The sequence below is a fragment of the Osmerus eperlanus genome, chromosome 9 (assembly GCF_963692335.1).
Source record: "Osmerus eperlanus chromosome 9, fOsmEpe2.1, whole genome shotgun sequence".
Classification (NCBI taxonomy): Eukaryota; Metazoa; Chordata; class Actinopteri; order Osmeriformes; family Osmeridae; genus Osmerus; species Osmerus eperlanus.
The window spans coordinates 8,393,843-8,407,462 of record NC_085026.1 but is presented as its reverse complement, the minus strand read 5'-3'; the positions used below and the strand labels follow the sequence as shown (position 1 = coordinate 8,407,462).

General features: G+C 52.2%; 1 protein-coding gene across 3 annotated transcripts in view; it reads right to left on the bottom strand.

Annotated features, from left to right (window-relative positions):
* Positions 1-13,620, bottom strand: part of fermt2 (FERM domain containing kindlin 2) — a 38,061-nt gene that overhangs the window by 9,888 nt on the left and 14,553 nt on the right. For 2 of the 3 annotated variants that reach the window (XM_062468691.1, XM_062468693.1), the window contains exons 3-8: positions 12,089-12,322; positions 6,203-6,340; positions 4,160-4,192; positions 2,112-2,337; positions 1,703-1,805; positions 1,218-1,325 (exon numbers count right to left, since the gene is read on the bottom strand). In XM_062468691.1, coding sequence (XP_062324675.1) covers positions 1,218-1,325; positions 1,703-1,805; positions 2,112-2,337; positions 4,160-4,192; positions 6,203-6,340; positions 12,089-12,322 — 842 coding nt within the window. The remainder of the gene's footprint in view (positions 1-1,217; positions 1,326-1,702; positions 1,806-2,111; positions 2,338-4,159; positions 4,193-6,202; positions 6,341-12,088; positions 12,323-13,620) is intronic. The other variant, XM_062468694.1, reaches the window with a different exon arrangement.

Sequence of the window (13,620 nt, the reverse complement as noted above, 5' to 3'; positions counted from 1 at the left end):
TCAAGGTGACAACATGCTAATATTGCTAGCCAGCTATGAATGCTGGACAATCATCTGGCTTAATTTAGACATGATCAACTATCCACTCTCCACCGCTAGCTCTTTCGACACAGAAACTCAACTCTCAAAACTCAACAGGTCCTCTCTCCCCAATGTCCCTCATCAGTGAAACCCTAAACTTAGCCTCAGCTGAAACCTAGCTCGGTCTGTGCTAACAGACGGTTAGGACAGGCTAGCCGCTAATCCAAACACACAGCTAGGATTAGCATCTCTAGCATCCCCTGTGGCGGGCGGGAAGCAGAGTAACACTAAACCAGTGACGTGTATTAATAAACAGCCCCACAGAGAAAAACACCTGGGGGGTGAGTGGTGGAATGAGGCCAGGTCTGGGGTGGGTGGTCGGGGCAGGGGACCCACTCCACCAGCCAGGGCGGCGCTATAATTACTAAGGGGTCTGGGGGTAAGGACAGGGTGGCGTCCCCAGGTCCCGTCACTCTAGCTTTACGATGTTCGGAAATAGCCCCCCCCCCCCCAGGAAGTAGGGGGCAACCTGAAGGGGTGAAAGGGGAGCTCTGACCCTCTTCCTGGACCCCTGGAAATCCATTCCTACCCACACGCACACTTGCCCAATCTCTCCTCCCCTTTATAAACTCGATGGACTATCTTTATGACATGATAAAGCAGCAGCATGTGTGATCTGTCCACCACAAGGCTTGTTTACTAGCAGGCTGTAGGACTCAGAGCTAGGGTGTCATGGGGTAGGGGGGGCGCTGTCTGGAGCCCTGGCATGTTAACGTGAGGAGTCTTGGCTGGCGAGGTGGTGGCACCGCCCCTGCGCCACTCAGATAGGAACAGTCCACTCCACTGTGGAAGCTCTCTCTCTCCATAAGCCAAAATGCGTCACAGCTGGACCGATGAAAATAACGGTCTTAAAAGGTGCTGAATATCAAGATGATCGCGAAGAGTGAAAGAACAGGATGTACTGAAGCCCCCCGCCCCTGGATTCTTGCTTAAACAATTAGCCGTGGCAACACTTTGGTGTACTGCAGCAGTCTCCAAGCCCAGCTCTGGGAGAGAAGCCCATCCAATTCATTAACCGCTTACAAGGCAACGTGCCGTGAATAAAAAATAAATAAAAAGTATTTGCACTGCAGTAAGCAATATTAGAACCGGCCAATGAAGAAGACCTGCACATAGACACGCGCTCCAGATCTCACCTGCAGGGCAGCAAACATCATCATCTCCTCCTCGGTGCACTCGATTTCCTCCAGCAGGATGGCCCACTTGGACTGCTCATACAGCTGGTTCACCCGGATGGCATCGTACTGCAGCGGGGGGGGGGGGGGGGGGGGGGGGAGATGCCATTAACCCATACCCTCATGCACACACATGCACACACACGGCTGAGCAAACAGGACAGCCCAGAGGGGCATTTCCTGCCCTTTACCCCCAAAAGCTGCAAGCTGGAGATACCTAGAAGCAGGGCTATCTGCCCACGTCCTGAATCAAATCCCTTTACACAACACAGACCAGTCTCACCTGCACTATGAAAGACATACCTACACAGAAGCTCACTTTAGTTGAGCCTAAAGTCTTGAAAATGTTTGGTCAATGGCCATGTTGATCTTTGTGTGGGAATGAAAGGACAGCAGCCAGTGTTATCTTGGTGTACTCCAGGGTTAGAGGACTCGTGTTGCTGTACCTTGGGGTTGAGGTCGAAGAAGCTGTGGTACTTAAACCGCAGAAGGAGGACCTCGTTCTCCTTCACATCCTGCTCCATCAGAGACCTGGACGAGTCCAGCCATCTGCACACACAAGGACAGGAAGGTGACACAGTTATGCAAGGTACATGTTGTGATTTCGCGCTCGCGCACACACACACACACACACACACACACACACTAGGCTATTGAAACTCATGCGCGAGTTCCCTCATAACCCACACAAACTAAGAGAGGTAACGTCTAACTGGGTTACTTGGCCAAGAGAACAACCACAAACAATAAGCAATTATCTTCTCATCCCATGACTAAGCAGGCAGCTATTAACCTCTACAGCAGGCTGACTTCCACCTCCACCACCACCTCTGGCCTCTACCCCCTCCCACTCACCCCTGGTTGATCTTGGCCTTGTCCAGGAGAGACTGGGGCTTGTACAGCTTGACCAGGATGTCGGGGGAAGAGATGGGCTGGCTGACAGCCAGGATGCTGGGGTTGCCCTCGGACAGGGGGCTGTCTCCGAACCAGGCGGTGGTGGGGGACAGAGGGCTGCCGTCCCGGGAGTCGTAGGTGGGGGTCATGGTCTTACTGTAGAGGCCGGGGCTGGAGTAGATGCTGCCTGCAAACACAGAGTTCTGGTTAGAGACTGAGTGCACCGGGGGGAGGGGGGGCACACAAACACACATGAATACAAAATAACCTGAAGCTGAATTGATGCAAAATGTGTGATCGTGAAAACTCCTGCAAGGAGAAAGCCAACACACACACATTGGAAACGAGTACAACACCAAACACAAGTCAAGTGGTTGCATACTACGTTGTGAACACTGGCACCACACCACCACACACTAGCAGCCAGGCAGGCAGGCCACGGAACCAGGCCAGGGGACCAGGGCTAGCTCTGTGAGTGTACCAGCGAGTGGTCTGGTCTAGGAGGGCGGGGTGGTGGGGAGGAAAATTCTGATAGACTCCTGTAGAGTGACAATTCCAAAAGCCATCATCTCTGCTTGTTTGTGTTCCCTTTAGGCCAAAAAAAAGGAAAATACGAAAATTCCGGAAGATGGAGTCGGCTAGATTATTGTGTTTGTCTTCCTTGCAGCCAAAACCTCCCAACGACAGTAAAAACTAATCTGCACTGAAGTTTGATTAAGTAAGGATTTGGGAGCTTGATAGCAAAACAAATAAAAACTAATACGACAGCCGTTACATTTCCCTTTGGCTGGCCATGCACAGCACCTCTGGCCCTGGTGGCAGTGAAGCAGGCCACACACGCACACACACTGACCAGCTTACTTCCATTCCTCTATCCCTCCCTCCCTCCCCCATTCCCCTGGGTGAGGTCCACCACTGGCCCGGGAGTATAGAAGGGCCAAACTGCCTAATCTCTTCTACAACAGGAAGTGGCTTCTGTGTGTATGTGTGTGTGTGTGTGTGGTGGGGGGGGGGGCAGGGGGGGGGGTCATGAGAACGAAGTCCAGGCCAGTACGGCCCATCTGTCAGGGGTTTCTTGATGGTTGTCTAAACGTTCCTCCCTAGTGCTGGGCCAGGGCAGGTCAGACAGAGGACTCCTGTCCCATGCAGGCTCCGTAAGAATCCCAGGCATCCAGAGAGTGCTGCAGGAGGGGCCACTGGAGGGTCTGGTAGAGGGGCCACTGGAGGGTCTGGTAGAGGGGCCACTGGAGGGTCTGGTAGAGGGGCCACTGGAGGGTCTGGTAGAGGGGCCACTGGATGGTCTGGTAGAGGGGCCACTGGATGGTCTGGTAGAGGGGCCACTGGAGGGTGTGGTAGAGGGGCCACTGGAGGGTCTGGTAGAGGGGCCACTGGAAGATCTTCTGGAAGGGCCACTGACAGTTCTAGTGGAGGATCTGCTAGAGGGGCTGTTGGAGTGTAGCCGTGTGTGTGTGTGTGTTTACTCTTCTTCAATAGTTTTCATGGAATGTTAACATGCATCTAATCTCTAATCCCCCCACTCTGGAGAAAAGGTAGAGTAGGGAGCTAAGGATTTACTCGTTAGGAACTGGACCACCCTGCACTAGGGAAATGTAGACTTAATGACCTTTACAGTGTTGAGTGTCTGTCGTACGACTTCAGCATCATTACTCTTTTCTATCTCCATGGAAATCCAGTGAGTAAACAAGAGGTGTAAGCTTTTCCAGCACAACACACACACACAAATGGTGAGCATAGCTTTTCAATGGGGAAGGAAGGGGGGGGTGAGAGATTGGTTCTGTATTGGAAGCGAAGCCCATCATGTGACCGAAGTCAGCTGACTTGCGCAGCGACCCAGGCAGCTGGTTGACCACGTTTACAGCCTATCAGGTGACCGGAACACTCCAGCGGTGGGGGTGAGAGGGGAGGAGGAAGGAGGACGCGAGAAAAGGGGGGGGGGGAAGCAATGCAGAGAGAAGAGGGGGGAGAGACAGAGGAACAGGACACCTTACCTTTTACCGGTCCAATGTAAATGATCTCAGAGGCTAGAGGGAGGACGGAGAACAAGAGGGAAGAGGGGGGGAAAAGGAATTGGGGAGAGTGGAGGAAAAGAAAAACAAGAGGACAGATTAAGGTGACATAACAGGATAGGAGGAAAACGGAGAGGGCGAGAGGTGGAGGACCAAAGTGAAGAGCAGGAGAACCAGACCAGGAGAACCAGAGACGGGCGTTTCCGCCCAAAACTGCCAACCCCAGATCTGATGACTCAGTTTGTCCAAGTCAGCAGAGGAAAAAAACCTGGCATGACCAGTGATGGTCCATCTACCCCCTCCATGATGATCCACGAAGGCCTGATGGGGAAAGAAGGCCGTGCAGGGCGTTGGTCTGGATGATCCAGACCTGCGCAGTCATCACAATACTACAGGACTAGACCAAGTCATCACCACAATACTGCAGGACTGGACCAGGTCATCACCACAATACTGCAGGACTGGACCAGGTCATCACCACAATACTGCAGGACTAGACCAGGTCATCACCACAATACTGCAGGACTGGACCAGGTCATCACCACAATACTGCAGGACTGGACCAAGTCATCACCACAATACTGCAGGACTGGACCAGGTCATCACCACAATACTGCAGGACTGGACCAGGTCATCACCACCACGTTCCTCCAGTCCACCAAGCCCTAACATGGAGCGAGTGAGGCAGGACCCAGAGTGCAGGCCATGGTCATGGTTCCTGGTGAGTCATAGGTACAGCTTTTCTAAACTTACGACACGTTTGTCTACATCCCATCTATGTGTGTGTGCAAAAAAGAGCGAATTTCAGTGGAAGAGGGGGATGAGAGAAGGCTGATTCTACCTCAAACATGTATTCATCATCATACACTCACGTCCTCTGTGACCCCCCTCCCCCCCCCCTCCATCTCCTGTTTATTCTCTGTGTGTGTACGCTGTGTGTGTACAGTATAAAATCGAAGAGTAGACCGGGGTCAGCCTTGAGGGTGGAGTAGACGAGAGGAACCCAGCGAGCACACAGGCCGGAGAGGCTGTGGTTGAGCTGTGTGCCGCTTGTTTGATTGCATCCCTGCCTCCATCCCCTGCCCTACCCTGCCTTGGCCTTGGGCCTCGTGACTCCCATCACCCAGCCACTGAGGGTAACCCCCCCCCCCCCTCTGTAGGAGAAGCAGCCTGGGTTTAAAACACTGAGTAAACAGGGGCAGAAAGGGCTGTGTGTTTGTGAAAGAAAACATTTGAGAACAGTAGGGTAAACAGGCTCTGCATGTTGCTCAATTTGAATTTGGATCTGTGCTCTACAACAAGCAGACAGCACAGGAGGAAGACAGGATTGTGACAGTGAGGGCGGGCTAGCTAAAACAGAGCTGGGGTTACTGTCTCCTCATTCCCCTCCCACAATTGAACTTGTGCATCCAGTCGGCGTGTTTGTGTGTGTTGGTGTTACAGAGCAGGTCAAGGCGGGGCCAAGAACAACGAGCCCCATTCAGGTCAACCACAACGTTAGCCGCCACGGCTAATGCTAGCCGTGAAAGCCGTAGCTTCTTTCTGTTCTGTTCTCTCCTCTCCCCACATGGCCAGATATCCCTCGCCCGCTGACAGGGAGCGAGGGAGGAGGGGAGGCTACGGAGGAGGGATGTGTGCTGTAGCCGCGTAGCCTGGTTTGGGTTTAAAATGGCAGCGTGACCAAATATGTGTGGAATCCCAATCATTCTGGCTCCCCTCTGCCAAGGAGCAGTCAAAGCCAGCTCTGCAGATCTCACGCTGGCCTTAACCTCACACATTCTTATTTGGTCAGCTTCAGAAAGTTATAGCTCTTGCAATTATCAAGATGGGGTTCCGATACAACAAAGGCTGCTTACAGTGGAGCCCTGGTGGCGTCAGAGGAACCTGCTATTCAACCTGCTACTTTGCAGGTTCTTTTTGATTGTTCCTTGTGGGTTCATGACCCAGGGTTAGTAGAGCGATGCACTCTCTGGATACAGGGTTCAGATGTAACTGCGTGTGTGGTGAGGGGAGGGGGGGTATTACCTAGTTTACCTGACCCGGGGGTGAGGAGGGGCCCCTCCAGCTCCAGAGCCTCCTCCTCGGCCTCCTCCAGCTTTTTCTTCTTCTTCTTGGGGTCGCGGGGCTTACGCAGGAGAGACAGCTCCTCTGGGTGGCGGATGTCTGGTGGGGGAGGGGGGGAAAACAGGGAGGGAGGGAGGGAGGAGAAAGAGGGAGAAAGAGAGAAAGGAAAAGAGGAGGGAGGGAGAGGTCATTTTGTGTCACTAAATCCTAGCCTAGCAACAGCGCTCGCCCCGCCCAGACTCCATATGAAGGCAGATGTGTCACTGTCCCACTTAACGGCCTACATTTAGGCTCCTCTCAACTACAGGCCTGAAATAAACCACACTGCGAGAGACACGCACGCACACGTAAACACACAGTGCATGTAGATGGGGTATAGACAAACTCGAGGTGGGGTGAGAAGGAGAGGGACGAGATGCTGAACCGGTGACTCATATGGAAGCGAGGAGAGGAGCAGAGAGACAGACACGTAGCTGACAATGACAAACAGCTGTGCGCACACTGGGTGGAAAATTGCGAATCGTATTTCTCAGGACCCCAAACAGACGCACAGCAGTGCGCGCACAATAACCCACAAAAGCACACTCAACGCACAAACAAATGAGCCTCGCACACAGGACAAACGGTGTTATCGCACAGATCACGAGTGGTGGCTGATCGTTAATGATGGGCTTGTAGTTCTAACAAAAACATTTGCTCTGTCCAAACACCTCCGCATGTCATCGCACTCCCTGCAGGAATGTTTGAAGATGCTACACATCAAGTAAACAAGCTCATTCTCTGGTTAAGTATCTTTCTCTCCGTGAGTGTGTGCCTGTTTTCATGCTGACAGAATTCAACAATGCACAGGGCTCTGTGCTAGGTTCCCTCTGACAGAGGGAACCACACAGCAGACAGGCTGTAATGACTACAACAGAACTACCCCTATCCCTCCCGCTATCCCTAGATCCCTCCCTCCATTCCCCACTCCTCCATCTCCATCTCCAGCCCTCTCTCTCTCTCTCTCTCCATATATCCCCCCCCCTCCCTCTCTCATTCTCAGAGACCAGGGAACCATCAGTCAACATTGGCCGTGACGTTTCAGAATGGATTTGGGTTGGTTCCGAGGTACTGGTGGAAGGCCTGCCAGTAGTCTGTCAGACAGGAAGATAGATGTGCAGCGTCTCGAACCCCAGCTGGGCTCCCTGCTCTCTCCTACCCTTCAGTATCACCTCTCATCAAAGAGGTTGGACTGGCTACTTCGTTTGGGTCTGGAACAGTAGGATGTCACAACCAGAAATGGTACATTTTGTTCAATCTTTTTGCTGAGATCTGTAGAAAAACTCTTTAAAAGAATGTCTATAGATAGAGACATTCAGGAGTAGTGTGTGTGTGTGTGTGTGTGTGTGTGAGTGAGAGAGGGAGGGAGAGAGAGAAACTCTGAACGTGAAGCCCGAGCGACAGAACTTCTTGGCTTGGCGAGAATTGCTTGTTTAGTTTGTGTTACTAAAGCAAAAGCATTCCAGGGGTTTTAAGGACTACCAGATGGAGGCCTGCTCTCCCTCCCTCCTTCTGTCTCTCCCTCCCTCATCCCTTGCTCACTCCCTTCTCCATGCTTTTGCTTTGCTGCACGATCCCTGTGCCCTTATACAGCCATGTGAGTACAGGCATGCTGCCTAGCCTTAGCACTGCTAGCCCACACACACCGTGTGTATGTGTGTGTATACTATGAGTCATCATGGTCACTCGTAGTTTTCTTGGCATTTTACTACAAAGCCAAACAATCCAACTTTGAAACGAAGGAGAGAGGCGAAGGAGATGAAGGAATAGAGAGGGGGAAGGGCGGAAGAGGAGCACATAACAGACAGGTATTCTTTTCATCGGTCACATAAAAGGAGGAGAGGAAAGCGAGGGAAAACGAGTGGAATGCAGGCTCCGACGCAGCTTGCCAGAGGAGAACAGAGGGAAAGCTAGACGGGTGTCTGTCAGTTTACCGTCCAGAATGGGAAGACGCTCCACTGGTTGGGATTCCGAGAGAGACGCTAGGCTGATCTCAGAGCTGATCTCAGAGCTGGGTCATCATAGCAGGGTTGTGAGACACTGCTGATGTTTATTAACACGCCACCCACACAAGCGAGGAGTGGTCCATCCAGGCTGGTTTTGACACTATCCAGACCCAGGCAGGGTGCCTGGGGGCAGACTGCCAGCAAGCCACCTCTCCCTTACTCCCTGATTCCCTGGAGCTCATGATTCATCTCTATGTGAGGTGAGGAACCTCCCAACATCTCGACCGCAGGAGTAGTCATTCGATATATTTCTCTAAAAATACCAGGGAGAAAGTCACATCCGACATCCAGTCTCAACATCAGAGCGTCATTCTTTGACATTACTGAATTAATCCACATCATCATAATAGTTTAAACACCAACATATCATGTACTTTTTGATTGAGCATATTACACTCGGGCATTCAGTTGTGACCACAGTGTCCAACAAATAAACAGGACCACAGACATGGGCCTGACCTTTGTTCGACCACACTGACGAGAGCAAACTGGACCCCAAATCGACCCTACCCCCTCCCCCTTCTCCCTGTCTCTCTCCATCCCCCGCAGTCCTCCTGTCGCTCTCTTTCCACACATGAATCCATCTTCCACCGTCTCCACCCACTCCTTCCTGGCTCACCGTTCGTCCTTCCTTCCCTCCATCAATCCCTTCCTATCAGTCTAACTCCATCTCTCCAATCAGTCAGTGCCCTCCATCCCTTCATCCATCCATCCATCTTTCCAGAGGCAGGGACTGCTGCTGTGTGTCTACAGTGATAACCTGACTACTAGAGAAAGACGGCCGTAAGTGAAGCAGCATGAGCTGCATTAGCCCTGTGTGTGTGTGTGTGCATGTGTGTGCGTGTGTGTGTACACGCAGGAAGTGAAGGTCTTATTTGTACCTCAGGAAGGTCCCACCAGTCATGTGCTCGTGGTGACGGTCCACATTCAGGTGTGTGTGTGCGTGCGTGCGTTTGTGAGAACTTGCTGTGAGCCACTCAAGACGACGGGATTGTTTTTCTGTACCGTAGCAGTAAACGGCTAGGTGTCCTGGTCCAGTGTGCCTGAACGATTCAGTAGTCCTTTGCATGGAGCTGAGCTACACTCCTCGTGCTCCAAAATGAATCTTTCATGGAGCCAGGTCTGATGGCAGCGAGGGGCATTCCTCCAGTTTAACAGCCACATACCTCGCCTTTTATGCTGCTTTGTAATGCCACAGGCTTGGTTTATTTCACGCCATTTCAGCCATGATGGCAGTTGCACTCTTCCTCTGAGGACCCAACAACCGCTCCTAACACATTGGAATAGACTCTGAAGCTAAAAGAAGGGAAATGGTTTATTACCCTCCCTCCCTGGCCTAAATGTGAGACAGGCCAGACAATCAACCCAGAGCAGGATCTGGGGGCTGCCTGTGGATGCCAGAGCTCAAAGCCAAAGGGAACGGCAGCAAATTCAGTCATTTCATGAGAGTCCTCATTCTGCTGAATTTCATTCAATGCACAGATGGGCCGTGTCTGTCTGTGTGTCCGTCCGTGTGTGCGTGCCTGTCAGTCTGTATGTGTAGGCTTCAGACAGCTGCTGTGCGGTGGACATGGGAGAACTCCAGCAGTGGTAATTGGTTTGATCCATTTAACTAGCCCTGTTACAGTAGCTACAGTCCACAGCTCATAACGTGGAGTGTGTGCGTGTTATTCGGTCTCACTAGGCTCAGAAAGACGCCTACAGAGATCCTCCAGCTGGTGAAATGGAGGGGACAGAGGACGACTTGTATTTGAATGTTTGGTGATGCCTAAACCATGTGTTTGTGATTTTGAGAAGGGTAGAAAGATGTGTGAGGAAGAAGGGAGGGAGGAAAAGGGGGAGGGGTGAAGAGATAGACTGGTCCTTTAGGAAAGGATTGAACTTGGATTTGGCTCCGTCCAAGAAAACAGCTAGCAGCATCATAGGCCAAAAAAACCCTCCAAATCAATCTTTATGAGGAAACGGGGGGGGGGGGGAGAGAGAGAGACAGAGAGAGAGAGACAGAGAGAGAGAGAGAGAGAGAGAGAGAGAGAGAGAGAGAGAGAGAGAGAGAGAGAGGGGGGGGGGGAGGGGAGGATATGAATGGTTATTGTCTCAGTCACAGCTGCAGCTGCAGGGAGATCCCCCCCACCCCCCCCTCCTTCTGTCTGTCTGTCTGGAGCTCAGGCCAGTTGGACGTCCTGGGCTGGTCCCTTCCTGCTTCTCATCATTCTGTATGCTGCGCACTTCTATGGCAGACAGCAACACACACAGGAAAATGTCCAACCGAAAGTTGCCCAGATAATGAAAAAATTAACGTTTCCAAAAAAAAAAAAACAATGTCAGTTGAAGTCTGTTCCATTCCAAATGTGCCGTGTGACAGGTCGAAACTTTTGATCCTCCCCAAACACCTCCTAATCATAGTTATTTCTCCGGACAGCCCTGAGGAGAGGTGAGGGGAGGATAACAAAAAAGATTTAAGCAATACATGGCTCACCCAGGCCACCATAGGCCATGGTTCAACACTCTGGCACGCACCGAGTCAGCCAAGAGCAATTCGTCCTTAAAAATCTGCTTAGCTAAAATAGATTGATGACAGCAGAGGTGGACCTATTCCTAACTAGGAATGGCCAGCAACAAAACAAGAGTAGAGACTGCCTGCTTCTCTCTTGGTCTCACTCACTTGATCCCTCCTTCTCTCACTCACCTCTTTCCCTCTCCCTCCCCTTTCTTTCACCCTCACTCGCTCGGTCACCAATCTCTCAAAAACAAACACAGCTCTATTTATACTCCCTCCAAAATATGTTTTTTGTTCTCTTCCTTCGGCAGAACTTCATTGCGGGACCCTTTTATAAATGTAGGAGGACTTTTAAAAGACAAATACAAAACAAGTCTGACTGAGCTTCCAGCAGAGCCAACACCAACAGAGGAGCTGCCGTGACGCTTGATCCTGCTCTCAGAACGCCAGCCAGAGATGAAGACCCAACAGGTGTCCCGCACACTGCCTGACTGGCCGCCTACCTGGCAAAGCAATCTAGCTGACTGGCCGGCCGGCCGGCTGGCTCCCTGTCTGTCTGATGGCTCATAGAGAATTTCAACACCTGCGGACTAGAGGGTTTCAGAGGTGACGTGGAGCGGTGGATCCTTAACGGGGTGAGGGTTCAGGTGTCACCAGGCCCGGTTGTGTGACTTTTGAACCCTGAGGGGCCGGGGGGGGGAGTAGAGAGGGCAGTTATCGATTGAGGGAGAGAGCTCAAACTCAGGGGGCTGCACAGGGCCAGAGGTTAGGCTAAATCTGGACACATTCATAAAACATAAGGAGCGCTTGTGTGCGTGTCTGTACCAAATAGACACACACCAAGACAGGTTTAGTTTGGGTATGGTTTGAAGCGTGGGTCTCAGAAATGTGTTTTCTCTGTGTGCTTATATATCAGAACGTGTACATTTGTCCCATAAGGTCACGTCATTGGGATTGGCATCAGGCCTGTTTAGTAAACAGGACTGGTCCAAGGACACAGTCGTCAGGGGGGCATGGGGATTGTGACCACGGCTCAGGGCGTGTTTGATAAACACGGCTCAGATCTGGAGGAGGGAGGAAGACAACACGGGAGGAGGAGAAAATACGAAACAATCCACTTCCAGCTTCTGGGACCAAAAAACATCTATCTGTGTCAAAGCAAGACCAATGTTATCCAGTTCGGCGATTTTGGCCCCGACCGTCCTGTTTTTAGTTAGCGTGTGTGCGTGCGTGTAAGCGTGACCCGAGAGGCAGGGCGAGCGCACGCGTGCCTCAGCGTGAGCGAGCGCCGCGCTTGGGACTCACTGAAGGTCTTGCTGATGTCGGACACGGCCTTGAAGACGCGGTCGGAGAAGTTGACCTTGACCTTCATGTGCTTCATGTTGGGCAGCTGCAGCCGCAGCAGCTTGTGCTGCGGCGTGAAGAGCAGCCGCGCGTCCGCCTGGATGCCGTACTTGTCCAGCGTCCAGTGGGTCTTCAGCAGCCACGTCTTCTTCTTCTCCCACCACAGGGCGTGGTCGGACCAGTCCTTCTTCACGTCTGCGGAGGGGAGAGCGGGGGAGGCAGGGAGAGAGGGAAGGAGAGTTGGTTAGACTATTGTTTTATTTACACACACACGCGCAGAAGGGCTTAAAGTTCGAGGGGTTGGGGATGGCAGGGGATTCTTGGGGCGTTTGAGGGGACGGGAGAAGGGGAACTGAGAGAATGGAGGAAGGGAGGGTGTGAACGAGGCTGCCGTTTGCGTGACACCGCAAGGATTTCAGGTTCAGATCAGGTTCCCTTTGTTCCAGAGTCACGCTGTGATCCCTTCTAACTCTCAGACATGAGTTAACCCACCCCCCCGCCTCCCCCCCCCCCACACACACACACACACACTACCTAAGCACCTCAACACTAGAGAAGGACCTGGGGTCACTGTGTGTGTAAGTGTGTGTGTACATGAGTTTAACAGTAAACGTGGAAGTGGAAGTGTTTGAGTATGAGTGCCACTGTCGAAGTGTGTTTGTGTGTTTCTGAGGGGACTTCAGAGAGAAGGTGAAAGCCCCAGGGATCTGAGGGAAGTGGAAGCAGCTGCCTGGAGGATTACCTGGGCCTCAGCACCACGAGGGCTACAGAGGTGACAGAGGCCTTGTGCCTGAGACAGAGCTGGGCTTCATCTCCAGGCTGAGCCGGCAGAGACAGGTTCTGATCCCATCGACTCGGCAGAGAGACAGGTTCTGATCCCTTCGACTCAGCAGAGACAGGCTCTGATCCCAAAGACTCAGCAGAGAGACAGGTTCTGATCCCAAAGACTAAGCAGAGAGACAGGCTCTGATCCCGTTGACTCAGCAGAGACACAGGTTCTGATCCCATCCACTCAGCAGAGAGACAGGTTCTGATCCTGTTGACTCAGCAGAGAGACAGGCTCTGATCCCGTTGACTCAGCAGAGAGACAGGTTCTGATCCCGTCGACTCAGCAGAGACACAGGTTCTGATCCCTTAGACTCAGCAGAGAGACAGGTTCAGATCCCGTCGACTCAGCAGAGAGACAGGCTCTGATCCCAAAGACTCAGCAGAGAGAAAGGTTCAGATCCCATACACTCAGCAGAGAGACATGTTCTGATCCCGTCGACTCAGCAGAGACACAGGTTCTGATCCCGTCGACTCAGTAGAGAGACAGGTTCAGATCCCGTCGACTCAGCAGAGAGACAGGCTCTGATCCCAAAGACTCAGCAGAGAGAGAGGTTCTGATCCCATACACTCAGCAGAGAGACAGGTTCTGATCCCAAAGACTTGGCAGAGAGACAGGTTCTGATCCCAAAGACTCAGCAGAGATTTCAACGTCATCGCACAGAGAA